We start from the raw sequence: 26423 nt of genomic DNA, 5'->3' as shown, positions 1-26423 counted from the left end.
TTTACTCGCTTTTAAGAGTCCAAGATGCAGAAATCTTGACAAAAACCCTGTAAAAATCATCGTTTTCCTATTTTTACTGAAAGGCACCTTCACAACCTAGATCGAAGTTTGACTGTTGCAGACTGCCCTCTAGTGGCAGTCCTTGTTCACCGACACACATAAAATCCAAAAAGGCAAAGAACTGGAGAGGTAAAGAAGGAGCACAAACAGGGGTAAAGTCCAGACATATTCTAGTTTGGAAGCTGAACTCCAATGCTAGCAGTTTAAGAAGTGAAGGGGGTCAAGCATCAAGGAGACATAAGCTGTAATCTTATGGACACTTCCTGAGGAGTAAGAGCCACTTAATAGAACTGGACAGACTCCTGAGAACATATGCATAGGAATGTGCTGTGAGGTTGCAATCCTGCACATATTTGCTTGGGAGTAAACATCAGTGAATATAACGAAGCCTACTTTCAGCAAAGTGAAAAAGAACTCCAGTGGCACCTTAAAGCAGGGAATCCCAGCCAGGGATCCCCGGACCTACAGGGGCCCAGGATAGCTCCGGAGGGGGTCCGCTGCATTTCCCCTCCTACCTTAATGGGCTCAGCCATAAGCTAGGGAACTGACTGCTTCCATTGCTCCCCACCCCTTGTATGAGTTCTTTCATGGTTTATGTGCCTGGGAGAGGACGGAGCCTGCATGCCTACTCCCACCGTAAACAATACCCATTCTCTCCCCGCATTCTCAGTTCTCAAGCCTGCCTGTTAATGATGATACTTACATAGCTGGGATGCTTGCAATGTGCATCTATTGAGAATCTGTATACACTGTATTTCTGCTAGCCTGTGTCTGGAAGGATGAAAGATCCCTACAGACTTTGGCCAAGGAACTGTAAAAGTTTCCTGAGCCTTCAGTAGCAATATGTCCCTCCAGTTAAAGGAACGTTCTCCAGGGATATGGATAGGAAACTGTTGATGCTTGCCTGCCCTCTTTTGGTTTACATAGGAGGTGCAAATCTGGGTCCTGGAGGCCAAGGGAAGCTCAGTATCAGCTAGTCCATTCATGAAAACTAATGGCCCAAGCTAGTCCCATCTTGGTGGGTCTCTGAAGCTAAGCAGGGTCAGCCCTGGATAGTCTTCGGATGGGAAACCACCAAGGAGGGAACCGAAACCCAACCTGAACAGAAGTCAGGAACCCAAAAGTTAAGCTGCAAAACAATATTAAAATATCATGGCAAATATTTATTAAACAAAGTGCACCAACAATACATTAAAAACAAAATAAAAACAACACGTATCTAACTGCACATGACAGAATAGGCCAAAAGCGTTTCGACCCACAGGGGTCTTCCTCAGTGGTCAATATACTGTGTGAAATGCTCTCTTGTCTAAGATCAAAAATCTGTTCAGTGTCGCTTCAACTAGTGTTTCTAAAGGATCTGGTTTGGAGCCCACCTTCTAAAATATGTAAAAAGCTTTTTCCGACACACATGGAAATGCACTCTTGATGTTAGGCAAAAGCCGAGAGCGGCGGCATCAGATAATACATATTTTAGAAGGTGGGCTACAAAACGAAATACTTTAGAAACACGAGCTGGAGCTACACCCAACAAATTTTTCTTTGCTACACAGCAAGCTTTTAGATTTTAATCTGCAGGAATGCAAAAAACAGACCTGGCCAGAGAATTTGGATGAGAGCTTTTTTTAAAAAAAACAAACAAAACAGATTTGGCCACAAGCTAGGGAACTGGCTGACTCTGCCAAGAGGGCTCAGTGGCTATACCATCAGTGTCAAAATCAGAGGGGGAGTAGGTTGGGTTGTGATATGGATGGTCCAGGCTGCCTTTTCAGCTCCTGCCATTTTTTCTAGCCAACATGAGGTGCAGCTGATGTTGTAATAGTAAAGGTGGGAGAAGGGAGCAAAAGGAGGGCAAAGGGTGCAAATGGTGATGTCACTTCCAATGATGTCACTAGTCTTGATATGACAAAGCTTTTTCTGACACACGTGGGAATGCACTGGCAATGGAGAGCTGGGCAAAAGCAGAGAGTGGGGGCCTCTGGAAGTGCATATTTTAGAAGGTGGGCTCCAAATCAGATACCTTCACATTAGAAAGACTAGTTGGGGCAGCACCTAACAGATTTTTCTTTGCCACCCAGCAAGCCTTTTGATGTTGATTGTACACATGAGTGCATTCCTCACAATAATTTGACCACTGAGGAAGATCCCTCAGGGTCAAAACGTGTTTGTTCCATTCTTTGTTGGTCTATTCCAGGGGTAGTCAAACTGCAGCCCTCCAGATATCCATGGACAACAATTTTAGTGCATGGACATCTGGAGGACCGCAGTTCGACTACCCCTGGTCTATTCTATGTGCAATTAGAAATGTGATGTCTTAAAATTATGATGGCTATATTTTTAATATATTGAATTAGTTCACTTTGTGTAATAAATATTGGAACATTTAAAAGATGATTTTTGCAGCTTTTGGTTCCTAACTTGATAAGTCTGACATTTAGCCAGCCTACAATCAGGATTTCCAGCACCTAAGGCAGAACCAAAGCCCCCTGTCTATAACTGCTTGATGGGATCAGACACAGAGAGAGCTCTCAGCAGGGCCATTTCCAACCTACAATTGTCAAGGTCAGTTTAATTTCCACCATGTCGTTTCCTTTCCCTTGCACTCTCGTTTACATGTTCAGCCCTGCCCAGTGGCCAAACATCACCAAGTCTGGATTTCAAACTATTTCATGCTGCCCTTTCAGAGAAGAGCGGGACAGTCAACGCTGTGCAAAAGTCCAAGGCGTTCCCACCAGGGCATACTTGCCCTTCTCACCAAGAGGCCGCCTCACCTGTCTGTAGGTGCTGATGATGATTTCACGCAGGTGATAATGCATGGGTGTCATCGTCTCGCTCACTGTATCCAGCGCCATGTCGACCTCCTTCTTCATCCGGTGTCCTTCCGGCAACATCTGGACTATTTTCATGACCACCTGACAGGCAACAGCAGCAGCACACCTTGTGAAACCACACTTTTCTGGACTCTGGACACAGAAGAGGGCTGACTTTGGAGCCACTAAACATTAATCTGGGAGGATGCTTTATTCGTTTCATTTGAAATGGATTTTGAGTCCTGTGAGTCACCACTGGTAATATTTCGTTCTTTTTTTTTGGGGGGGGGGAGAGAAATTAAATAAAGGCACAAAAGAGAGGGAAATCCCAAAACCATGCCGTATCTTGTATTAAAATGGAAACCATTGTTTGCCTCTAAGGCCACCTAGGACATTACATCCCTCTGCTTATGTTTTAAAATTCATGCCCAGACAGCAATTGGTTAAAAGCCGGCACGCTTAACATGGACAAAGTCAAATGCATGGACAAAACCCACACCTGGCAAAGCTCCCAAAACATTATCTGGGCAGATATTCACATCACATACATAGCAGATCAGGCATTATAATATGCCAGCAAGAAGAATGGCAGATGCAACCAGGGGTCAGCATATTCTTCCAATGTCTGCATGAATTATCTCAACCTCATGGTTCTATGAGACATCGTCTTTTGCTTTCCCCATTCTCCTCTGAGCCACAATGCAAAGGGACACCAAGGAGCTTGCTCCTCCCGACTGCTGAGTCCTACAGGTGATGGGATGCCTGAAGATTATAGTGGCAGCTGCAGAAAAGTGGCAGGAACTGGGGACCCATAACAAAAACCCTGATGAGAGGTGATGGGGAGGTCACACCTGCCCACAAGTTCACAGCTGGCATTTTGCAGCGATTTCAAAATGCCACAAGGCCTTGATCCGGCATGGGCCTGCAGCATTAAGCTTCTTCTCACCACCCCACATGAGGTGGGAGGAGAGAGCACTGCGCCCAGAGGCCATGTCCAATCAGGGTCATGCTGCATTTTAAAATCACTGCTAAATGGCAGTGGCAGACTGGTGAAGGTCTAGAGTTGTTTAGTTTCGCTCCCAGTCACCAAACATCAAGCCAGTCTTCAATGGGATTGCGGGATGCGTTATTTTATATGCAGAGGCAAAGGCTTCCTGAAGACGACTTCAGAATCAGCCAAGTTGCAGGATTTAACTGGAAGATGCTGCAGTGGAAATGGTCCCACTCACCTCAAACTCCCCTTTTGTGTACTTGGCATCTGGCACACTCACAATTTCATCTTCCGTCATCTCAGGGATTCCCTACAACAGTGAGAATTAGATTGTCAATCCATGCAGGAAATGAAAGTTAACAGTACCACAAAATGATGGGATCCCACAGAGATCTGGGGGGCCAACCTCAAAGCCACCCCCTGTTCACGGCCCCCCTCAAGAGTGGCCTATCCAGGATCATGCCTGGGGATGTGAATGGGAAGAGATGCCCTGCAAAGTATGGGATACCTTTGTTGCTCAGGGCATCAAAGGTTGATCTCTGGCCTTTGAACTATACACTCCACATCAAGGGCTATGAGCTCAGCCCCTGAGAATATCTCCCAAGGATATCCTAGAGCCATTCCCCCTGAGAATGCTAGGCCCTTCACTGAATGGAACACCCCTTTCCATGCCAGTACATACGTTGAAATGCCAGAGCATGAGGACTGCGATAACCATGGCAGTCGTCGTCCTTCCTCTCCCACTGTGACAATTGAAGACAAAGGCTGTTCGGCAGTCCTCAGCCAGAGCATCCTTCATTGCTTTCAAAAGCTGATCAAAATCCTAGAGATGGAGTGCAAAGAGCACCGAGTGAGAAGAGCTGTCTTTCAGAACACCCAAATCGAGAAGGTTTATGCGCACCCTGTAGCACAGCACGTACCAGCTTTTTAAAAAAGTTGTGTCAACTAAACTAAACTACAAACCATGAGATCTAGCTGGAGACTGCTGCACACAGGCCACCCGATGAGATTAGGATACAAGGAACAAGCAAGTATAGTGAGACCAATGTCTAAAAACATAGCCTGACTTACATATACTGTCCCTGATCCATATATGGGTCAGTCTTTTTTCCCCATGTGCCTTGGTTCTTCCTAAAATCACCATTCAAAGGGGGGGGGGGGGACCAGACACTGGAATTGCAGTTTTATACAGAATTCTGGGCTTTCTTTTTAAGATCCAAAAGGCCCAGTGGCTAGAATGGAAGGAAAACAGAAAACTGTGTTTCTGCTGCCAAGAAGCCAATTTCCCTCATGCAATGAGTTAAGCCAGAGTTTAAAACTGATTTGGCTGCTTAGCTTTGCAGAAGAAGGCAATTAAGCTATTTTTTTCTCTCTGATGAATGGGAAGGAAGTCATTTGTCTTCCTGTTTTTCTTTCAATCATGATGTGGCATTTCTGAAATCCAGTGGCTTTACAAGGGGCAAAAATGAGGCCACCAAGGACAAGGCTGTAGGTAGGGCCAGCTGACCACACTTGTGGGTGTTACTCAAAGCCAGTTGTAACTCTTTACCAAGAACAAGAATTCCCTTCCTGCCCCTGTCCCAGTGTTAATTTTCTAAGGGTTTCTGCTGCTCCTTGGCCTTGTACAAAAGACCCACAAGAGCACACCGAACTGCTGATTGTTAGAGGCACTTCCCATGCAGCACACTCCTATGTTGGGTGGCCATGGCCATTGCACAAGTCCCTGTGCAAATTGCCACCATGACACAAGTGGCAGCAACCATCTGCCCACATGGAGACACCTCTGCAAGCCCATTCATGGCAGTGCTCTTGGTTTTTGGTCTGCTCTTCCTACATGGGGCTTCAAACAACACCTATGGGTCCTCTTGTCTGGAATGCCACCCACACTCCCTTCCTGTTTTAATCTCACAGCTGGCCTTATGAGGAAGATTAAGCTGGCCATGGGGGATTGGCCCAAAATGATGAGTTCTGCAGGCAAAGTGGAGATATGAACCCAGATTTCTTAAGTACACCACACTGGCTCTCACCAGTAGCTGCATGGGAACCGGCAGCACCTCAATTAGACCAAAGTCAAAGAAGAAAGCAATTGTTTCCTATGTAATTGCTGCCCAACCACCTGGAACTCAGAGGCACAAAAGCCCCGTTGCAGGACTGGCTTAGGACCAACTGGCTCAGAGACCTGGGAGGGATTTTGCAGGTGAGCTTACCTGTTCCCTGGGAGCACAGAAGTCTGGAATTGGGATCCGTTTGTACGCTAGTCCTTGGCAGGTACTCTTATGCTGGTTGAATATCTCTTGCATAGTCAGGCAGGTTTTAAACATCTTCATCTGCTTCTCCTGTTCCAGGTAAACCTCAAGCCATTTCTGGGATTTCAGCACGTCATTCTTGAAAACAGATTCCAGTTTCTAAGGAAGGGATGCACAGGTGACGTCGTGGTAAGCGTGTTTATTTTATTTTCATTTGTAGTCCGTCTTTCTCGCAGGACTCAAGGCAGATTACAAGCATGATGGAAATATTCAGTCAACCGACAAGCCGAGTACAAAACATAATATGACTTGGACGGTAACAAGGGTGGAATCTATGATTCCTCATCAAACAAAGCTAAGGAGTCAATCAGCAAGCGGATTATAAAATTGAATACTACTTGAGTCCAACAGTGGAAAGTTCCTTGATAAAACAAATCGCTTCCAACGCAGCGAGTGCTGTGCCAGGGGGAGGGGAGGCGCACCTACTGGTTTGCAGATGCTGGCGCACCTCCCTCTCCCCCCCCCCCCGGTTCCACCTCTCCCCCCCCAGTCCCCAGCCCGAAAAAGGTTGAGGACCATTGATTTACATGCTGGAAGTTGGAAGAGCACAGTATATTTCTGGGTACCTAGAAACTGTCTGTAGTCAAGTCAGAGGCCTGTTAAACTTCTATTTCTGTGATGTGTGTCATTAATTGGTCTGATCATTGTGAGGAGCCCACTGACTTTTTCAATTGGTAAACCAACCTATGAGCTGTTGCTGAGATGCCCCTTTACCATTTGGCAGAAACCTGCAGCTGCTTTCTTACTACCAAGGCAATGTTTCTCAGACAGTGCGTTGGGACCCAGAAGTGGGCTGTGACTCTCTTCCAGGTGGGTTGTGAAGCCGAGGAGGATGAGGATGAGGTGGAGAAACAGGCCGAGGAAGCTTGAGGATGACTCAATTATAAATTTGGGTTTGTCTCAGCATAACATGCAAATACAACCTGCTATGATCTGTCTATAAAGTAAGCATTAAAAATAAGCTATAATCGTCAATCAATGGGAGATTCTTGCATTTGATGCTGGGGATGGGAGTGTGGTAAATGAGTTCCAATGAGCAATGCCTTCTTGCTCTAGTCCCTTGCTGGAGAAAAAAAAAACAGTGGGTAGCCTACTTCTAAAGAGGAGGAGAGTATGTGGCCTTTGAAAAATTACTTTCTCTCCCCTTTTTCCTGCCCAGATGGAGAGAAGTAGTCACTCTTCATTCCAGAATTCCCACCACCCAAACTTTTAGCCAGTATTGCAGGCCAGACCCCCTTCCCTTCCCTTCCCTTCCCTTCCCTTCCCTTCCCTTCCCTTCCCTTCCCTTCCCTTCCCTTCCCTTCCCTTCCCTTCCCTTCCCTTCCCTTCCCTTCCCTTCCCTTCCCTTCCCTTCCCTTCCCTTCCCTTCCCTTTTTTTGTTTTGTTTTTACATTTCTTACAGTCCAGACCCCTTCTGACAACCTCTTTAGCATTAAGAAAGCTGTCCACGGTAATCAGCCTCCACTGCAGGGAAGAATTAAGGGTAGGTTAAAACAGTATCAGAGAGTTCACCTCTAGCTGTTCAGGAGACGTCACGGGCACTGTTATCTGTTGTTCCAGGTTGCCGACCTCCCGGAGAGTACAGGTTTGCTCATTTCCTTCCAGCACCACATCTTCGCGAAGATTAACCCACAAAATGTGTGAATACTTCCTCTTTGCATCAGTCAGGTAGTTTAAGACACTCCCAATAGCCTACACAGAAATGGTGACACAAAATCACAACCGCACTGCAGAAAACAATCCACTTTCAATCAGAGTCGGGTCCTGTGGTTAAAGAGGAAGTCATTGCTGTAAACAGGCTTTTTGGGTGTCTCCACACATTTGGATTTTGAAAGAAGACTTGGTTTTTATACTCTGCTTTTCACCGCCCAAAGGAGTCTCCAAGCAGCTTACAATCGCCTTCCCTTCCTCTCCCTGCAACAGATACCCTGTGAGGATGGTGGAGTTGAGAAAGCTGCACAGAAACTGCACAGTTCTCTTGGCAGATGCCACATGGACTCCTGGGATTCTTCAGAACTTCTCCAGTACAATGATGTCTTCACTTTCTATGGCACTGGATATTAGGAAATTGTAGGGGGGGTGTCTAGAAAGCCGAAGGACCTTCCAAAAGGCAGGAATAACAGAGGGTGCAGCCAGAGCCTGAGGGAATGCACAGTTCCCTCAACCTCTGGTGTTACTCTTGTTAATGAAGGAGCAGATTATCTGCCAGGGAGAACAAGCAGCAAGGAGAGAGGGGGAGCTAAACCAGGGATGTGCAATTAAAAAACAAATTAGGTTATTTTGAGGCTTCTCTCCACGGATCAGCATATCGCCAGGCAGATTTGGGAACGTGAATCAAAAGAAGTAGTTATTTGGATTTTCACAGTTTGGGTCCTGAACCGAACTGGGGATTTTCAGTTCAGGTTAAAACTTGGGGGGGGGGGGGGGTCCAAAACGCACAACCCTAATCTAAACCTTCTCTCACCCTATTACCCCCCCCCCACAAAGTCCCTCAGGATATTTCAATTATCCCTCCTCTGTTTTCATATTGTTATTATTGGTTCCAGTGGGTTGCATGATGCACAGGGATGCAAATTTTCTTGAGAATAGCTCCCTTTCTTACTTGGGTGCTCTTTGGTCTCATCTCTCCCTCTTCATAACCTATATGGTAGCATTTGTTTACCTTAGAATTCGGCTGTGCCATCCCATACACCGGCATCTTGGGGACCCTCCGGAAATTGGCCACACTCATCTCTTTGACGGTGCTGAGCACATCTGGAGAAAACCGTTCATCCACCACCTTCAGCAGAGGTGAAAACACAAGAGACTGTAGCCACAAATCAGGGCAACTGGCCATTGCTTATTCTGTGCCAGCAAGACTTCCAAAACTTACCTATCTTGTCAAACAAGCCCTGCTAGGCAAGGGCACGGATCAGAAAATTCTGGTTCAGTTACAGATATTCCCAAACTGAGCACCCCCCCAAAAAAAAGAACATGAACTACAGCATTTTCATGAAGAGGAAGAGGAAGGAGGAGAAGGAGTTGGGTTTTATATCCTGCTTTGCACCATGCAGAAGTCTCAAAGTAGCTTACACTCACCTTCTCTTCCTCTCCCCACAACAGACACCTTGTGAGGTAGGTGAAGCTGAGAAAGTATGCTCTGTGAGAACAGCTCTAACAAGACTGTGACTAGCCCAAGGTCACCCACCTGGCTGCATGTGATCTGATGGCGTACTCAAAAGACCACAAAAAATAACTTACAGGAGAAGAACAGAGAGAGTCCTTCTAAACATAGGGAAAAGACCCACAAGTACAATTTTATAGGGCTATTTCCCAGAATTACTCTACTTATAAGAGACTATATTTTTAAAAAGCAGACTGATGGGGTAAAATATCTTGATTAAAATGCCACAGGCATGCTTCTTGATACATTCTGTGGTCCAAGAAAATCCATCTTTAACTCACCAGCACCCGTGAGCCCTTAGTTATGTGATCTCCTGTGACTGTATTCTCTGACAGGTTCATGTTCGCCAGCAGCCTGTACAGCTCGGGATGCCGACACATCCATCTGCTGAAATCGAGAGCAAAGACCAGGGGGTACTGCCAGTCAAGAAGAAAAGAGAGAGAGAGAGAGGCAGGGCCAGTTTCAGGAATATGATTGTGAAATCCAGGACTGCACACATCACAAGTAAGCCATAGAGAGAAATGCACAGGGAAACCTAGTTGAGAAGTAGCCGAGTCGGTCGGCAGTAGAAGAGCAAGATTCAAGTCCGGTGGCACCTTTTTTAATACAGTATTTTTTTATCTTAAGGGTCTAACAAAATGCAGAATTGTGAACAATACTTACGTTTCCCCTCTTTATCCATTCTCATTCTCATTTAACAGCGAATCTTAAAATTCTCCTTGAACTTTAGCTTAAAATACTACTACCTTTCATCATATATCTAATTAATACAATATTTAACTACCAATCTTTTAATTCTTATGTAAGCTCAATTTATCAAATTGAGCCGTGTTATCAAATTTCACATACTTAAACTCTCTTCTTTTGAACTTGTTAGTCCGAATATTTCATAAAGCAAGTTTTTTTCCGCTTACAAAACAAACACCATTATAATTATTACATATTGCAAGACATTTTCAGTTTTTTATCATTATTTGCAAATAATCTACTGTATGGAGTCTAGCAGTACCTTAAAGATCAACAAGACTTCCCTGGGAGTTCTTCCTTTTGAAAGCTTATACTGTAGAAACCTTGTTGGCCTTTAGGATGCTATCGGACTCTAATCCTGTTGACAAGAACACTGAGCAATTTTGCATTTTCGTTACCGAACAGCGTACAGCAATCCGGTTCAGTTGAGTTCATTACAGCTATCTAGTCTAGCCTAAGGTATCTCAGAGCAGCTTACAATCACCTTCCCTTCCTCTCCCTACAGCAGGCCCCTTATGAGAAAGCTCTAAGAGAACTAAGACTGGCCCAAAGTACCCAGCAGGCTTTACATGGAGGACGAGTGAGGAATCAAACCCAATTCTCCAAATTAAGAGTCCACCACTCTTAACCACTATACCATGCTGGCTCATAGAAATCCCTTTCCTGAGAAAGACAACTAGCTTACTACTTACTTGATGCTAATCTCAACAGTGGGAACACTCCTGCCAGCCCCAGATGGACTTGTTCTACAGTCAGAACGATGTACTTCTAAGGTCACAGGGCTGCCACCCATTCCAGAAGCCCTGTATCAAGGAGTCCCCATGTCCTCCACCATACCTAGTCCAGTTTATTCTGTGCTATGGCACCATCCGTGTGTCCCCACCACACATCACTTGCTACAGCTGGCAAAGGTGGGAAAATGCACCCCTGAATTATGCCAAGATGCTGGATAGACTGAGGTGCATATTATAGAGGGGGTGGGGAAAACACAACACACAGCTGCCCTTTTTCACAGGCAGCCTTGGGTTCTTACCCTCTCTGAAGAACCTTTTGGAGGCCAGTCCAACAAACAGACCCAGACATAAACTGTGAATCATCATGAAATTACGAAGCTGCTCCTGCTTCACTGGCTGCAATTTGTATGACCTGTTCAATGAGTCACCTTTAAGCACACTCACATCTGCAAATTCGGCCACTGCAGTTTTCATTTCTGGCTCTATAAGCAAAAAAGCTCCCTGCAGTACGCATATTGCCACTGACAGCCTAAAAAGGAGCCACACAAATGGATGATTTCATTCAATCCATCTGGGGGCTCCCTCCCAAGCTTTCATTAAAAGCCATAGTTTATGAATCTCACCTCTCAGGCTGGTAAAATGCTACTCACCAAGACCAGATATGAATTTCATCCCAGTAACCTTTACAAATATTGTTTCTGTTGCCTTCCTGTCAACCACAACCACTTAATTCAGGTAGTTTTTAACACTGTATATTAGTAACTTTCTGTGGCTGCTACAAGTGAGCAGAGGGCCCTTGTTCATTCCCCAAAAGAACCCAGCAACATCAGATTCCCTCTGCCCAAAGGACAGTAGAGTGTGCCTTCTTCACTAACAGTTTTAGGAGAGGTGCTCACCTGTTCATGAAGGTAATAGTTGAAAGCAATCAGGTAGAAATAGCGCTCCAGGCTCTGCAACGTCCTCTGAAGGAAATACTCTTTGGTGCTGTTTCCCTGGAAGGCACAGAAAACCAATAACGGATATAGATGTTTAGGAATATACCACAAGTTAGCATGCTCAGCTGGAAAACTGCACAATGCCAATTCAGTGGGAAAACTATTCGCAATTAACCTAAGCTAAACAAAAACATACCGTATTTGCCGGCGTATAAGACGGCTTTTTTCCTCTAAAAAACATGCCTCCAAATGGGGGGGCCGTCTTATACGCCGGGTGCACTTTAGTCTGGGCGAGTGGCGGTGGCGAGCAACGGCGGCGGTAGCTCCCCCCCCCACTGGGCGAGCGGCGGTGAGCGGCGGCGGCTGTAGCTCCCTCCCCACTGGGCGAGCGGCGGCGGCGGCGAGCGGCGGCGGTAGCTCCCCCCCCACTGGGCGAGCGGCGGCGGCAAGCAGCGGCGGCGGTAGCTCCCCCCCCCACTGGGCGAGCCGCGGTGAGCGGCGGCGGCGGTAGCTCCCTCCCCACTGGGCGAGCCGCGGTGAGCGGCGGCGGCGGTAGCTCCCCCCCCACTGGGCAAGTGGCGGCGGCAGCGAGCGGCGGTAGCTCCCCCCCACACTGGGCGAGCGGCGAGCGGCGGCGGGCGGCGGCTCCCCCCCCACTGGGCTCACGGCTTTGAGAAGAAATGTTGGGGGGTCGTCTTATACGCCCAGTCGCCTTATACGCCGACAAATATGGTACCTAATTTATGAGAAGATTCACATTCTGCATAAACATATGCCAGCTAAGGGAGTAAAAACAGAGCTGTGTGCAGTCTTTTAAAATATTCAAATTCTGGTTTAAGATAAAAAATTCTGCAGCTTGTATGATTAAGGCACATTTGAGTGTGTCCTTATTTTTCTTCTGTGCATCATCAAGGAGGTGCCAGGAGGGCAATGAGTCACTACGCCATGACCACTAGACACATGCTTTTTTAAAAGAATGGATTTCAACCAGCTGAGTTCTGGAACCAATATGGGCATCTCTTCTCAAGTACCATGAAGGCAGGCCTGTGGGATGCACAGAGCCCCAAGGTACACAACGGCTCCCCACTGTGAACCCAGGTCCCCATCTGCACTTTCACAAGCTGGTCAGCCATCCCAGGAAATATTGCCTGCCAAAGGGTTCTCACCTGAAGCCATCTTCGGGGCAACGCTTTGCCATACCTGCATGCAAACTTACTTCCGACTACCAGGACCATTTCCAATTCTGCACTCACTCAGCTTTCAAACTCCCTTTACATTTCCCCACGTTTAAAGTCAAAATAAATCAATCAAAATACTCCAGTAAGATTGACAAAACATTTAGTTTGAAAGCTCCAGTTCCGGGAAAGGTCCGCCCCCCCCCCTCTATCTTTATCCCACCTTCCTCCTTCCAAAGAACTCTGAGTAGCATTCACAATATGCCCTCCTTCTTCATTAATAACAACCTTGTTAGGTGGGGTAGGCTGACAGCAACTCTGTCTCCATTACCTCTAGTCATATCTTTTCTACTTCATCTTTTAAACTGTATATGTTCTCAGTGTAATGATGACTGACAGACTTGCTGACTGAATAAAGATAACAAGAGCCTCTGGTCTGGCTGGGATAAACCCATTTTTCATACCTAGTCAGAGCCTCTTGAATCAAATCTGTATTTCCCCAGTCTGGGGATTGCCAGCCAGGGTTCTGGGAAACCCTGAGGTTACGCGAAAGCTCCCCAGGGGTCACCTGGCCTTTCCCAGACGTTCAGATGGCTGCTGACATCACTAGATGTCACTGGAGCCTACTTCCCCTGTTCCTCTACAGGCCTAGTTGATCAATTGATTGGCTGGCTCTCATATCTTACTTCTCCACCCACTTTTCTGAAGGCACATGACAACACTTCCTGGGTTCCTCAAAGCCTGAACAATATTCAAGGATTCCTCCATGATCAACAGGATGAAAAAGCCTGCCCTAGTCTCATTTAAAAAGAAGTAACCCAGCTACTATAAGACCCCCCCCCCCCGAGGCCACCTTTAATCAAAGCTCTCCTTTTTGTCCTCTAAAGCTCGTAATGAGTAACAACAACCTGTCCTCTCGGGATTTCTTAAATTATTCAGACTTCTCTGGATAGCCAAGTGCTACAGGAGGACTGTCTGTCCATCTCCTGACCACGTGAGTCATACCTGAATTCTGAATTCCCTCTAGAAGTTAAAGGTGACTAAACTGTGGCTATTATACTGTGGTCACATTATGAGAAGACAAGAAGCAATGGAAAAAAACAGGCTAAGGAAAGCTGAAGGCAGTAAAAAAAGAGGAAAATCCAACATGTGATGGGTTGATTAAAGAAAGCTACAGCCTTCAGTTTCCAAGGCCTGAGTGAAGCTGTTAACGATAGGAAGTTTGGGAGGTCATTAATTCACAGGCTTCCCATAACAGCACACAACAGCACATAAAATGACACAACAGCACATAATAGTCATACCACCCATCTAGTATGGTTATTCTTTTACTTTCCTTTGCTATTCTGTATCCTGCGTTGGTTGCTGAAGTTACTTTTTGCTTAAGCCTCTGTCCCCCTTTCCTCTTTTCTGTCCCAGGAGGTTTATTTCCTCTAAAGCAGGGGTAGTCAACCTGTGGTCCTCCAGATGTTTGTGGACTACAATTCCTATGAGCCCCTGCCAGTGTTTGCTGGCAGGGGCTCATGGGAATTGTAGTCCATGAACATCTGGAGGACCACAGGTTGGCTACCCCTGCTCTAAAGCAGCAGTTCTCAACCGCTCTAAAGCCACAACCCCAGCTGCAGGGGTGGCGTGCGCAGGTGCTCAACAATCTGGAGGTGGCCAGTGCCAGTGCTGCCGCCAGCCACCACCAGCTGCTACCGCCACTGGACACCAGTGCTGCCACCAGCTGCTGCCGCAGCAACCAACCTGGGGACCCCGCGGAAGGGGCCAGGTGACCCCAAATGGGGTCACGACCCCATGGTTGAGAACCACTGCTCTAAAGAGAGCCAGTGTGATACAGCACTCAAGAGTGGCAGACTCTCATCTGGAGAACTGAATTTAATTCTCGCTCTCTCAACCCCACCAATCTCACAAGGTGCCTGCTGCGGGGAGAGGAAGGGAAGGCAATTATAAGCCCCTTTCACAGGGAAGAGAAAAACGGGGTATAAAAACTATTTCTTCTAAAGCTAGCAACTGTATATACAAGAGCCTCAAGAGATCTTCTTGGTATCAGTGTCTGCTTCAGCATATGTAGGGGATACCCACACATGCCTAACCCAACATGGGGACCCATCTGAGCAACAGAATGTTGCTTAAACATGTATTTCATGCTTGAGTGAGGACTCGATCACAAGCCTCCCCAGTCTACTCTAACACACCAACACTCCTGATGGAAAAACTTAGAGCACCATCATTTAACTCCCTATTTATTAAAAAAAAAACTTCTTCTCTCTCCCCGAGTAGGGAGAACTTGGCAGGCGTCCCTTGGAAACCTCTAACATTATGCAATCGCCTTTCATCAATATTTACTTGCTATCCCTTAGAGAAATCCGGCCTGGAGTCATTTGTCAAAAGATTAAGAAAGATGTTTAGGACTGAGCTGGAATATTCTTGCATGGAATACTTCCAGCCACACATTGGGGGTGGGAGGTGGGATCACTGGGCACTGCTCCAGCCAGCATTAAGTACTGTGAAGTCCCACATGCTTCGATGGGAGAGATTTGCATACTTTACACCTCCTTACAAAGTGCACACAAACACGAGAGCACACAAACCATCTATGAGCCCTCAAACGTTTTAAGATGCATGCAGCAAGGATGATTTCTGGGGCAACCATAATGCATGACGGGGCCCTTTCCCTCCCCAACTCAATAAAATAGAATTGGGCTGTACAACACACACACAAAAACAGCCCCATAGTCGCACAGCAGGCCCCCCATTTTTGCAGCCCCAGGCAGGCAGTAAAACAAGAGACCGGTGATCCTTCCACCAGTGGTGAACTCTTCATAGCAGGTGGAGCCTGACCCATGGTGCAGGCCTAGACAATCCTACCTTGCATAATCTGGCTTCTCCTTCCACCCTGATGTGTTTTGTCCAAATAAGAACATTTTCCCAGAAATTTTTCCATTGTTTAAGAGAGCTATTGCTGTGCTTCAGTTTCAAATAAACACGGCCTGTGTTTAAACATGGAGCTGCTTCCAAACGCTGCTTTCCCAGCGCCGGCAAAGGGCCTACATCAGCCGCATCCTGCGAGGGCAAGTCATACTGACAGGAACTGTGGAGGAGCTCTCACAAAGCTGCCGCTTGAGAAGATCAAGAGAGGACATGACAGCTCACAGCAGCTGAACCACGAGGAAGGACCGTGAGCTAAAGCAAAGAGGCAAAACAGCAGCCCAGGAGACAAACCTGCCATGAGAGCGCAGGAGGGCCTAATGTGGAGTGGTGGCCAATATTAAGGAGACAAAGGATGCATGGGGACAGAGAGGGAGGGACTCAGTTGTAAAACCTGTTTTCGTAGGAAGGGAAGAAGATTTGAGTACCAAGACCAAAAACATAATAATCACCTTACTGGGTCAGGAAAAAGGTCCATCTACCCAGCTGATGTCTTGACCAGGATGACCCAGGTTAGCCTTAGTGCTTGGAGATGGGAGCCACCAAGGAAGACCAGGGTTGCTATGCAGAGCCAGGCTACCTTTGTTGGTCTCTTGCCTTGAAAACCCTACAGGGTTGCTGTAAGTCGGCTGTGAACTGATGGCCATTTCCACCACCAGCCAGACAAGAGTGGCTACACAGGTGCCCCGACATTCTGAAGAAAGTCTGCCACAGAGATGGTCCTCCTGTATGTATCCAGCTTCCGATAAAAGTGGCTTCTCTATGCATGGTTGGCCTGCCTCCCCTCTTTCAAATCCTAAGGCTTAGTTTGTTTATTTATACTTTACACTTTGATTTCTTGACCTTCCTACAAGCAGGCACACGGAGGTTTACAACACTGCTTAACATTTGAAACCAACACTCAATAAAATATAGTAAAATATGAGTAAATTTGTTTTGAAAATTTGGTATCTGAAATGTTCCACCATTCCACCATTTTATACAGACCACCATCACCCTGCAGGCGATTTTCTAGTTGTAGTAGGCACGGGGGTGGGGTGGGGGGTTATAATAGGAGAAGACTCTGTGTGTTTCTGAAACACACTGGCTTCAACCATAGGCCTGGTGGAAGAGCGCTGTTTTACAGGCCCTGTGGAACCCTAACAACTTTGTAAGGGCCCAGATCTCCTTTGGCAGCTCATTCAGGTTAGCCAGATCTCTCAGGGGTTCTTAACTTTAATTATCTTCGCCTTAGAAAAAGCTTAAAGGTATGCAAGTATTATCATGTCCAGAATGGACGCTGAGGTTACAGAGAGTGGCACACTTAAGACCACCTAATGAGTTCACAGAAAAGGTGGGATTTAAATCAGAGATGACCTGACTCAGAACTCTGCCACCTAGCCATGATGCTACATCAGGTCTCTGTGAAAACCATTTCTATTTCCCTGGCCCATGAGCAACCTTGCCTGCCTCTCAGATGTCAACAATGAGAAAGGCTAGCATTGGGAACAGTGTGGAATTTGGACTCAATTAGGGCTGTCAGCTACCTGAAGAAAAAAAAAAGCCTCCTTTCATAGAGGCTTAATAGGATGTTCTCCATACCATGAAAAAACCTCAGCTGTTCACACATTAAATCAAATTAAACATGATTGTTTTTCCCCTCCAGGCCTGTTAGCACTAGGCAAACCGCCATTTTCAGCCTAACCTACTCCAAGAGGTTGCTTGGAGGTTCTGATGGGATATCCTGTCAGACTGGCAGCTGTTCAGTTAAGAGGTGGGTGAGAAAAAGGCAGAAGGGACCAAGGTAGAAAAATAAGCCAGACTAGGAAATACCCTGTGACTTGCACTGGCCTATAGCAATAAAGAAGCATCCTTAGCTGTTGTGGCTAGTCGTCCTGCAGTTCCTTTCTTTGGCCAGATCTGTTTGGGGGCACCTAAATGGATTTCCCCAACTGCCCTTGGTCAAGTTGTGAGTCCTGACAGGACGGACAGGGTACAGATATGACAAATAACAACCAAATTAGGAGCTAGGGCTTTTATTTCCACGTCCATCTGAATCTATTTCTGAGTCCAAACGTTCTCTTGGGAACAGAAGTTATCCCTCTGTTTTTCTGAATAAACAATGGTCCTGTGGAAAGCTTTCCGACTTTTTAGTACACCGTGTCCTTGTTTATAGTGATCATTTACACCTCAAGAATTTTATGGCCTATCCTGTTTATGTATTTCAGGCACAGGAGATTTTCACAAGGAACACTGATGTAGTAAACCTTGTATCTTTATTTTTCCTGCTGCCATTCTTCAAGCTTCTTGTCCACCGTTAGGAAGAAGCTGCAGGTCATGATGTAAAAAGTACAGGTCACATAAAAATATTGGCACTGCACGGTTTAAGAAGAGAAGGCCAAATTGTCTTCCCAAATAGTTAGACCCTTTTCATTCCAATCAATGGAATTAGAAGGGCTGCACAATTCCGCATATAAATCAGGCAATTTAAAAAAATCAATAGAGCACATAAACACTCTGGTTCAATTAGCTTATAAAACATGCAGATAAATCATATTAATCATTCATTTAAATAGGCTCTTAATAAGTAGGAAACTTTTAACTGAAATTTTGCTGAGCATACTTTTATCATAGATCAAGACTGATTTTAAAAGGATTAGAAATACAATCCTAAACAGAGTTATATTCTTCTAACTGCTAACATCAACTGAACTAAGGGGTATAACCCTGCTTGCTCTGATCTGGACAGCCCAGCCTAGCCCAGACGCAGAAGCTAAGTAGGGCCAGCCCTGGTTAATTGTTGGATGGGAGACCACCAAGGAAGGCTGGGTTGCTCTACAGAGGCAAAAAAATGACCTCTGAATGTCTCCTGCCTTGGGTCACCATACATCAGCTGAGACTTGAGGGGGGGGGGGACTCTCTGCTTAATTAGTTAGACCTCAGTTGTCTGAAAGTTCCTGCAAGGTCAGTCCAATTTGGATATAACCCCACTGAAAACAGTGCAGGTAATGAAGCTCATGAAGACACTAAGTTTGAACCAGGATGCCCTCAACTCAGCTTGTTTGAAATGCAAAATACTAACACTGACTTGTCTTACAGCTTAAGGATTACTGAGACAATATATGAAAACAGATGCTCAGAACATTTACAGTTACATCCTAAGCAGAATTAGTGGTTTTAGAAAGATGTAAGTCTCTTTGGAACTTCATTGTTGAACAAGGAGAGTTGGTTTTTATATCCCACTTCTCTCTAGAGAGAGCCAATTTGGTGTAGTGGTTAGGAGTGCGGACTTCTAATCTGGCATGCCGGGTTCGATTCTGCGCTCCCCCACATGCAGCCAGCTGGGTGACCTTGGGCTTGCCACGGCACTGATAAAACTGTTCTGACCAGGCAGTGATATCAGCGCTCTCTCAGCCTCAGCCACCCCACAGGGTGTCTGTTGTGGGGGGAGGAAAGGGAAGGCGACTGTAAGCTGCTTTGAGCCTCCTTCGGGTAGAGAAAAGCGGCATATAAGAACCAACTCTTCTTCTTCTTCCTCTTCTACCCTAGGAAGTTTCAAAGCAGATTACTATTACCGTATATACTCACATATAAGCTGACCCTTATATAAACCGAGGCACCCAATTTTACCACAAAATCTGGGCAAACTTCTTGACTCGCATATAAACCGAGGGTGGGAAATGCCCCATCATCACAGGCTCTACCATCCAGCCTCCCCCTAACAAATACAGAAAATTCAAGAGGATGAATAGCTGCTGGCTTTGTACCCCGCTTTTCATCCACAAGATCCAAAATAATAGTTTGGAAGAAGTGATTAAGAAGAGGAATAAGTGGAGGCAAAAGGGGGGGAAAAAAGATCAGAGTCTCTCAGTCAAACCGTTGATGTCCCGCAAGCTGCCAGAGCAACGATTGGCTGGCTGGAGCAGGTTTTGATTTCAATTACCGTATATACCCGCGCATAAGCCGAGGAGGGCTTTTTCAGTGTGAAAAGGGTGCTGAAAAACTAGGCTTATACACGAGTATGTAGGTACCTTCCCTTTTTCTCCCAAGAACAGTCACCTTATAAGGCAGATGTGGCTGAGACAGTTCTGAGAGAACTGTGACTGGCCCAAGGTCACCCAGCAGGCTTCTTGAGCCTCTTCAGGAGGCTCAAACCCAGTTCTCCAGATTAGACTCTGCCACTCTTCACCCCTACACCACATTAGCTCTTTATAGGAATAATTATTGGTATAATTCAAAAATTAGAATATGGTATAAAGAGTCTGGTGAAGCTCACAATAAGTACATATTAACAAACCCAATACTTCGTGGATGAATGCAAGCCAGTTTAATATTCTTGGCAAAATGTAGAGTTGTAGTTCTGAGACTTCCCTTTAAATTAAATAGCCCTCTGTTTAATTCCCACAATGCTCCTGACACAACATTCATCCTCTTTGCTGCTTCCTGTAAATATCCACCTAAATTGACTGATCAAGCACTACCCAAAGAAGTTGTTAAGCAGAGGGAAGTTGGAATTCAGGATTGCATAGAGAAAGGCAGCCATTCAGGGATGCGGGTGATGCCTGTGAATGGCCTCGAAAGATAAGCAAGGGCTCCTTGAACTAAACTGAGAAGTCTATAGGTAGCCAATGAAGTGGTTTCAATGCTGCCATAACGTGCAGCTGGTCTCTGCCTGCTACATTTTGTGGCACCTGAGGTTTCCAAATGGTCTTCAAGGCAGCCCCACATTCCATGTGTTACATTTAATCAGCACATCAACTCAAGCTGTAAGAGGTTAACCATTTCTGTGGCTCAGCTTCTGCCAGTACCTGGATCTTGTAGTCTTCTCCAATGCCTTCCAATTTCTTCTTATTCTCATAGATAGCTTCCTTCATGTCGTGCATTTCGGAGCACAAGGAAATAGCAGTATCCACCTTTGCATATCAAAAAGCAATCAACTTGTCAACTTAGTCAAGGTAACCGGTCTCTGTTCCCTTACACCTGCTGCATCTCTGCATCTGCCTCCTACCTGAATGCATTATTTTGTTTAAACACACCTTCCTGGCTGCTCTGTAGTAACTCTCTGGACAACCCACAAATCTTGTGGGTTCACGTATAATCCAACAAGAGAGGGAACAAAGAAGGCTATTAAAATCCGCAAGGCTTCCATGGCTTTTCTTCTTGTTCAAAAAGAGAAAGGTCACACCTTTGGCAGCTAAACTCACTAAACTCATCCACTATTCATTAAAACGGCTGTATGACCCTTCTGCCCACTGATACATGAATCCAAATAAGAGCCTCAAAGGACAGTTATATTTTCTGATCTCAGAAAACCCTTTCAAGAATTTTCATCAGCCTTGTTCAAGACCAGATTACCTTCTGTGCTAAGTAAGCAAAAAGACCTCCCCACCAAGAATTGGATCTCCAGTGGAGATCTCCATTGCCTCTGCAATGCTGTTCCTGGTCATATCTACCCCCCCCCCCCCCCCAGCAACCTAAGAAGCAACATTTCAAGGGGAATTTAGAGTTCCAACAGCAGGAGGAAGGTGAGAAAGTTATACTTTGTGAGCAGAACCCCTTCCATCCATGGAAATGTTCCGCTGGATCCAAGCCACCATGTGCCCATCTCTACCCCACTGCTGTCCTGGCCTCAAGGATTTTAACCTCCCTCTCAGGAAATAACAACACCTTGCTCAGGTAGGGCCAAGGAGTGGCTAAGTACAAGCAAGGGTGGAGATGCGCATCCCTGATGTGCTTGTTGCCAAAACAGTAATGCACAGTCAGCATAAGCCTATGGAAGTCACTTACCTCCTCCACTATTTGCTGGCCTTTTGACACCCTGTCAATAAAGTTTTGAATAATGCGAAATCGATCCCTTGGTGGGCATTTAGTGGGCTGTGGAAGGCTGTAAGTAGAGAAAGCCAAATTCAGATTATTGTTTTTTAAAAAAAAATTGCAAAGTATGCACATTAGTTCTCCCAAGTGTATAAAGCTTTCAATTTCCATTCCCTTAAAAATTCACTGACCATCACACATTCCATTAACATAACACCACTAAATAAGAAACACATGAGCTGTGGTGTTCAAACTGATTACACTCAAAAGCAGTGGCACCTGCTTTGAAACAGTTCAGATATTTCTAGTTCAAGAGCGATTGCCTAATTTTCACCCCATATGCTCCTTGGCCATTCCACACATGTTGGGTAATGTTCTTTGTATGCACATAGGAATATCCAGCTGTAAAAGCACCTTGAAAGTGCATTATCCAACGTATGTGGAATGGGCCCTAGAGTCAGTGACATCTCTCAACCCAAGGTCTTCATAGGCCTGTAAATATTTAGATGCTTTACATTTTGGAAGATACTTGCCACTTCTACATAATATCAAAGAATGCTCCCCTTGTATAACACTCTAATTCCTGCACATGCCCACCAAGGCTAATAACCCTGCACGGTCTTCCCCATCCATGGCTCCGTTCACTCTAGCCAAGTGCAACTATTCACTCTGGCTGGTGCCATCACACCTGCTCCCTGCTTACAGCAAACTGTGAGAAGAAGTAGAACAGTGTTTGAGCCCTGTGGCACCACTAAGGCTGACAAAGTTTTATTTAAGGCATAGGACTCATCTGTGGGGCAGGCTGACATTAGGGTTTACTTTTGGACTCTTAAACAGATTCCTAAAAAGTAAGGAAGCAACTGGAGGGAAGCATCTGACTCTCTGAGATCCATCGGCCACCATTCCTGCGCCTTTATGCATGCTCCGAGTGAGAAGACACACTTACTCTTGCTTGTGCAAACCCCCCTTGCGGTGATAAAGCACCAGAGTGCCCAAGACCATGGCTAAGTTGGTCCTTCCCACTCCAGTTTGGCAGCTGAAGAGCAGAGCAGGTGGTGGCCTGCTGGGGTCTTGGAGAAGGAGCAGGTTTGGACTCTCCTGGAGAACAAAACACAGCAGAAACATTCCTTGGGCTGCTGCCAGCTCCACAAACAATTGGCAAGCCAGTGGTACCAGGAAAGGGGCATTTTCCTAACTCTTGGGGATAATAAGACAGGAGAGGAGGGAGCCCCACAGGAGGAAGGAGGAAGGAGGAAGGAGGAGGTGGAGGTGGAGGAGGAGGTGGAGGAGGAGGAGGAGAAGGAGAAGGAGAAGGAGAAGGAGAAGGAGAAGGAGAAGGAGAAGGAGAAGGAGAAGGAGAAGGAGAAGGAGAAGGAGAAGGAGAAGAGTTGGGTTTTACACCCTGCTTTTCACTCCGTAAAGGAGTCTCAACGCAGTTTACAATCGCCTTCCCTTCCTCTCTTTTTCCATTCTCTTAAACATTTACAGACTTCATCACACATTCAACACATAACACCACCAAATAAGAAGCACATGAGCTATGGTGTTCAAACTGATAGTGCTCAAAGCTGCTTTTAAATATTTCAGATGTTTCTAGTTCAAGAGGGGGACGGGTAGGAGTAGCTAATCCTTGGCATGGCAGTAGTGGTGTGGTGGCATTTCTATCAAAATGGCTGCCATCTGGATTTTTTGGCCTCATGGGACCTTTATTGTCATGACAACAGTCTTTTGCTTTAAGTAAGCATAAACTAACAAGCCTCATTAAACAAAGCAAAACACACAGTGGAATTGCTATTCATGACACTCCATGCAGGATTACAAGTCTATGAGTAATTTATTCAAAGATATAGCCGAGAGGTAAAATTGTAGGAAATCACAATGTTTCATTCGCCAAAACTGAATACTTCACTACAATATGACTGACAAAAGTAATGACAGCAGATGATGATAATAAAATGGTTAATTGTCGGGGGGGGGGGGAGGTCAGTTCCCCTCCCTTTAAATTTGTCTAACACATTCAAATAGCAAGGAATGCTTTGGCATTGATTGAGCATTCCTTTGACAGGTCACAACAGATGTGATGGAACAATATATTTTTGGGGAAAAAATCTTATACAATCCAGAATAAAACATCATAAGGGTAGACCGGGGCCTGGGGGAAAGGCAGAGAAAGAGAATTACTTTCAGTGTCAAGGGAGACAGGGATGACTGGGAAACTGGAAAAGACCCTTGTTTGGCCAATATTCAAAAACGTCTATTGAGCCATCCCTGAAAAACGTTTGCAAAGCAAATATAAACTCACGCATGTTTTCAGAAACAAAAAACAGCCAGCCAGAAACATCCACACCCCCTGCGACATCTTATGCATGGCAGCAGCAAACAACAAAAGAAACTTATCTGACTTCCACCTGATGGGAATTATTTCCACGGTAATTACAGAGCCCTGCTATCCGAGTTATTGCAGTTTAGCCTCCCAATGAGGCTGTTAAACACAAGATACCTCACATCTGGCAGCAGCCCTTACCCTGAGAAAACTGATGAAAGAATCAAACTGTGTTTCCAAAGGTGCTCCATCCACAGGCAAAGGCAGCCGATGGTACCTGCCAGCAAAGAGAGCTTGTTAATGGGATGGGAAATTGACTGAATCTGCTTTGAAGACAGGCAAACTGACACAACCCTCCAATACTGACATCCAGAAAGACATGGGGGAGAAGAAGGCCTACGACAAGCCACAGATCATTATGCCTCCGTCCCATTTTCTCCCTCTGACCACTTTCCTGCTGTAGTTTGAGCAGGTCCTCCCTCTTGTTTTTCACACCATACAGCGTCTACACCAGGAGTAGTCAAACTGCAGCCCTCCAGATGTCCATGGACTACAATTCCCAGGAGCCCCTGCCAGCATTCGCTGGCGAATGCTGGCAAGGGCTCCTGGGAATTGTAGTCCATGGACATCTGGAGGGCCGCAGTTTGACTACCCCTGGTCTACACATTATCTGTACTTAATAGGGTGTTTTTTTCAAGCATTACTTTAACAGTGTTTGCAGAGGGCATGTCATCACATGAAATACACTAGCAGGCACAAGTCTAGTTCCCTCAAAAGGTTACCTGTAAGAGGGCAGCAGGAACACAGGCCTCCTGTAGACTTCTTCAGTCACGTGGATGTCTTCTTCACAGTGGATGCTCACCGAATGAGGCTCATCTTTGAAATGCTCAATGTCATTGTAGACGTAGTAGGTGTTCTCTCTCAGCTGGGCAAAGTCATGTATCTTCAAACAGATAAATCCAACAAGCCAACCTCAGAAGAGTCCCGCTATGGAAACACACCTCCACAACATCTCCAGGCAGATTTTTTGCTGCTTCCCTAGAGTTCATCATTGGCCTGATTCAGATTTCACCACAGAGGTACAGGGATACATCTTCCTGGCTCAGCACTGCTCTGGTAAGCCCTAGCTGGAGACATGGATGGCTTTATTTATTCCACCCACAAGGTTTGTCCATCTGGATCTGACCAGAGTAGCATTTGACCACACAAGAAGGAAGTGGATCCTGTACTGGCGGCGTATGAATTCAGCTTTTCAATACAGTGTATAGATCTCCTAACAACTCATAACTATTAGAGGATTCCCAAAATTTATTTATTTATTTGTAGTTGGATTTATATACCGCCATTCGCCAAAAGGTCTCATGGCGGTTTGCAATAAAATGATCATTGTTTCATTTTTTTCTATTCACACGGCTCCCCATCAACAAAGCTTATTTCCAGATCAATACTAGCACACTACATTATGGGATTAAAACAAAAAATGTATGTATGTACGTATGTATTTTTATACCACCCTTCCATATGGCTCAGGGCGGTTTACGTATAACATCACGGGGTGATACATGGAACAACCTAACCATATAACATAGTCAAAAATAACAACATGCGAACAAAAAAAGAAAAAAGATATCACCTGGAAAAAAATTTAAAAGCAGTGACTTAAATAAAAGTCACATTCATGCCACAAAGAGACTCTGATGCTGTATAAGAAGCAAGTCAAAGGACAACTGATTTACCCAGTCTCCAGCTTGACCCACAATACAATGCACCCTCCTTTCACCACCCACAGTCACCTCCTTTCGAATGGCCAGCTCCAGGTTTTCTACTTTGACACCTCTCTGCAGGCTGTGTAGATTTTCATGCAAATTCTTCTTTCCTCTGGGGGTGTAGGGCACAAAGTCATTGTCCACATGCAGAAAAACCACAGGCTCCTCACGTACACAGAACATGATACACTCCTGTTGTGACAGAGAGAAACACAACTTGCTCAAGTCCTTTCCGAGTGCAAAGCGAAAATACGGAAAAGGAAAGTGCCCACACAGAAGTCGCCGAGCGACATGGTTGCCGCTTACCAGTCTGGAAGCCATTCTGTCTCGCCACAAGCATAGCAAAAAGACTCTGCTACTCTGTCGTTAATCTGAAGAATGTGTGTAAAGGTAAAAGTAAAGGTATCCCCTGTGCAAGCACCAAGTCATGTCTGACCCTTGGGGTGATGCTCTCTAGCGTTTTCATGGCAGACTCAATACAGGGTGGTTTGCCAGTGCCTTCCCCAGTCATTACCGTTTACCCCCCAGCAGCAAGCTGGGTACTCATTTTACCGACCTCGGAAGGATGGAAGGCTGAGTCAACCTTGAGCCGGCTGCTGGGATTGAACTCCCAGCCTCATGGGCAAAGCTTTCAGACGGCTGCCTTACCACTCTGCGCCACAAGAGGCTCATGAAGAATGTGTGTA

The 26423-nt window shown here is 45.8% G+C and overlaps 1 protein-coding gene across 4 annotated transcripts in view; it reads right to left on the bottom strand.

The window, feature by feature from the left end:
• PALD1 (phosphatase domain containing paladin 1) overlaps window positions 1-26423 on the bottom strand; it is a 133368-nt gene that overhangs the window by 46258 nt on the left and 60687 nt on the right. For all 4 annotated transcript variants that reach the window (XM_077350489.1, XM_077350491.1, XM_077350488.1 and 1 more), the window contains exons 5-18: window positions 25765-25929; window positions 24754-24914; window positions 24173-24248; window positions 22595-22746; window positions 21622-21718; window positions 20643-20747; window positions 11708-11803; window positions 9612-9746; window positions 8830-8946; window positions 7680-7859; window positions 6069-6266; window positions 4544-4684; window positions 4100-4171; window positions 2832-2972 (exon numbers count right to left, since the gene is read on the bottom strand). In XM_077350489.1, coding sequence (XP_077206604.1) covers window positions 2832-2972; window positions 4100-4171; window positions 4544-4684; window positions 6069-6266; window positions 7680-7859; window positions 8830-8946; window positions 9612-9746; window positions 11708-11803; window positions 20643-20747; window positions 21622-21718; window positions 22595-22746; window positions 24173-24248; window positions 24754-24914; window positions 25765-25929 — 1836 coding nt within the window. The remainder of the gene's footprint in view (window positions 1-2831; window positions 2973-4099; window positions 4172-4543; window positions 4685-6068; window positions 6267-7679; window positions 7860-8829; window positions 8947-9611; window positions 9747-11707; window positions 11804-20642; window positions 20748-21621; window positions 21719-22594; window positions 22747-24172; window positions 24249-24753; window positions 24915-25764; window positions 25930-26423) is intronic.

This window comes from Paroedura picta, chromosome 8 (genome assembly GCF_049243985.1).
Source record: "Paroedura picta isolate Pp20150507F chromosome 8, Ppicta_v3.0, whole genome shotgun sequence".
Lineage (NCBI taxonomy): Eukaryota > Metazoa > Chordata > Lepidosauria > Squamata > Gekkonidae > Paroedura > Paroedura picta.
This window is presented reverse-complemented; position numbering and strand designations above follow the sequence as displayed.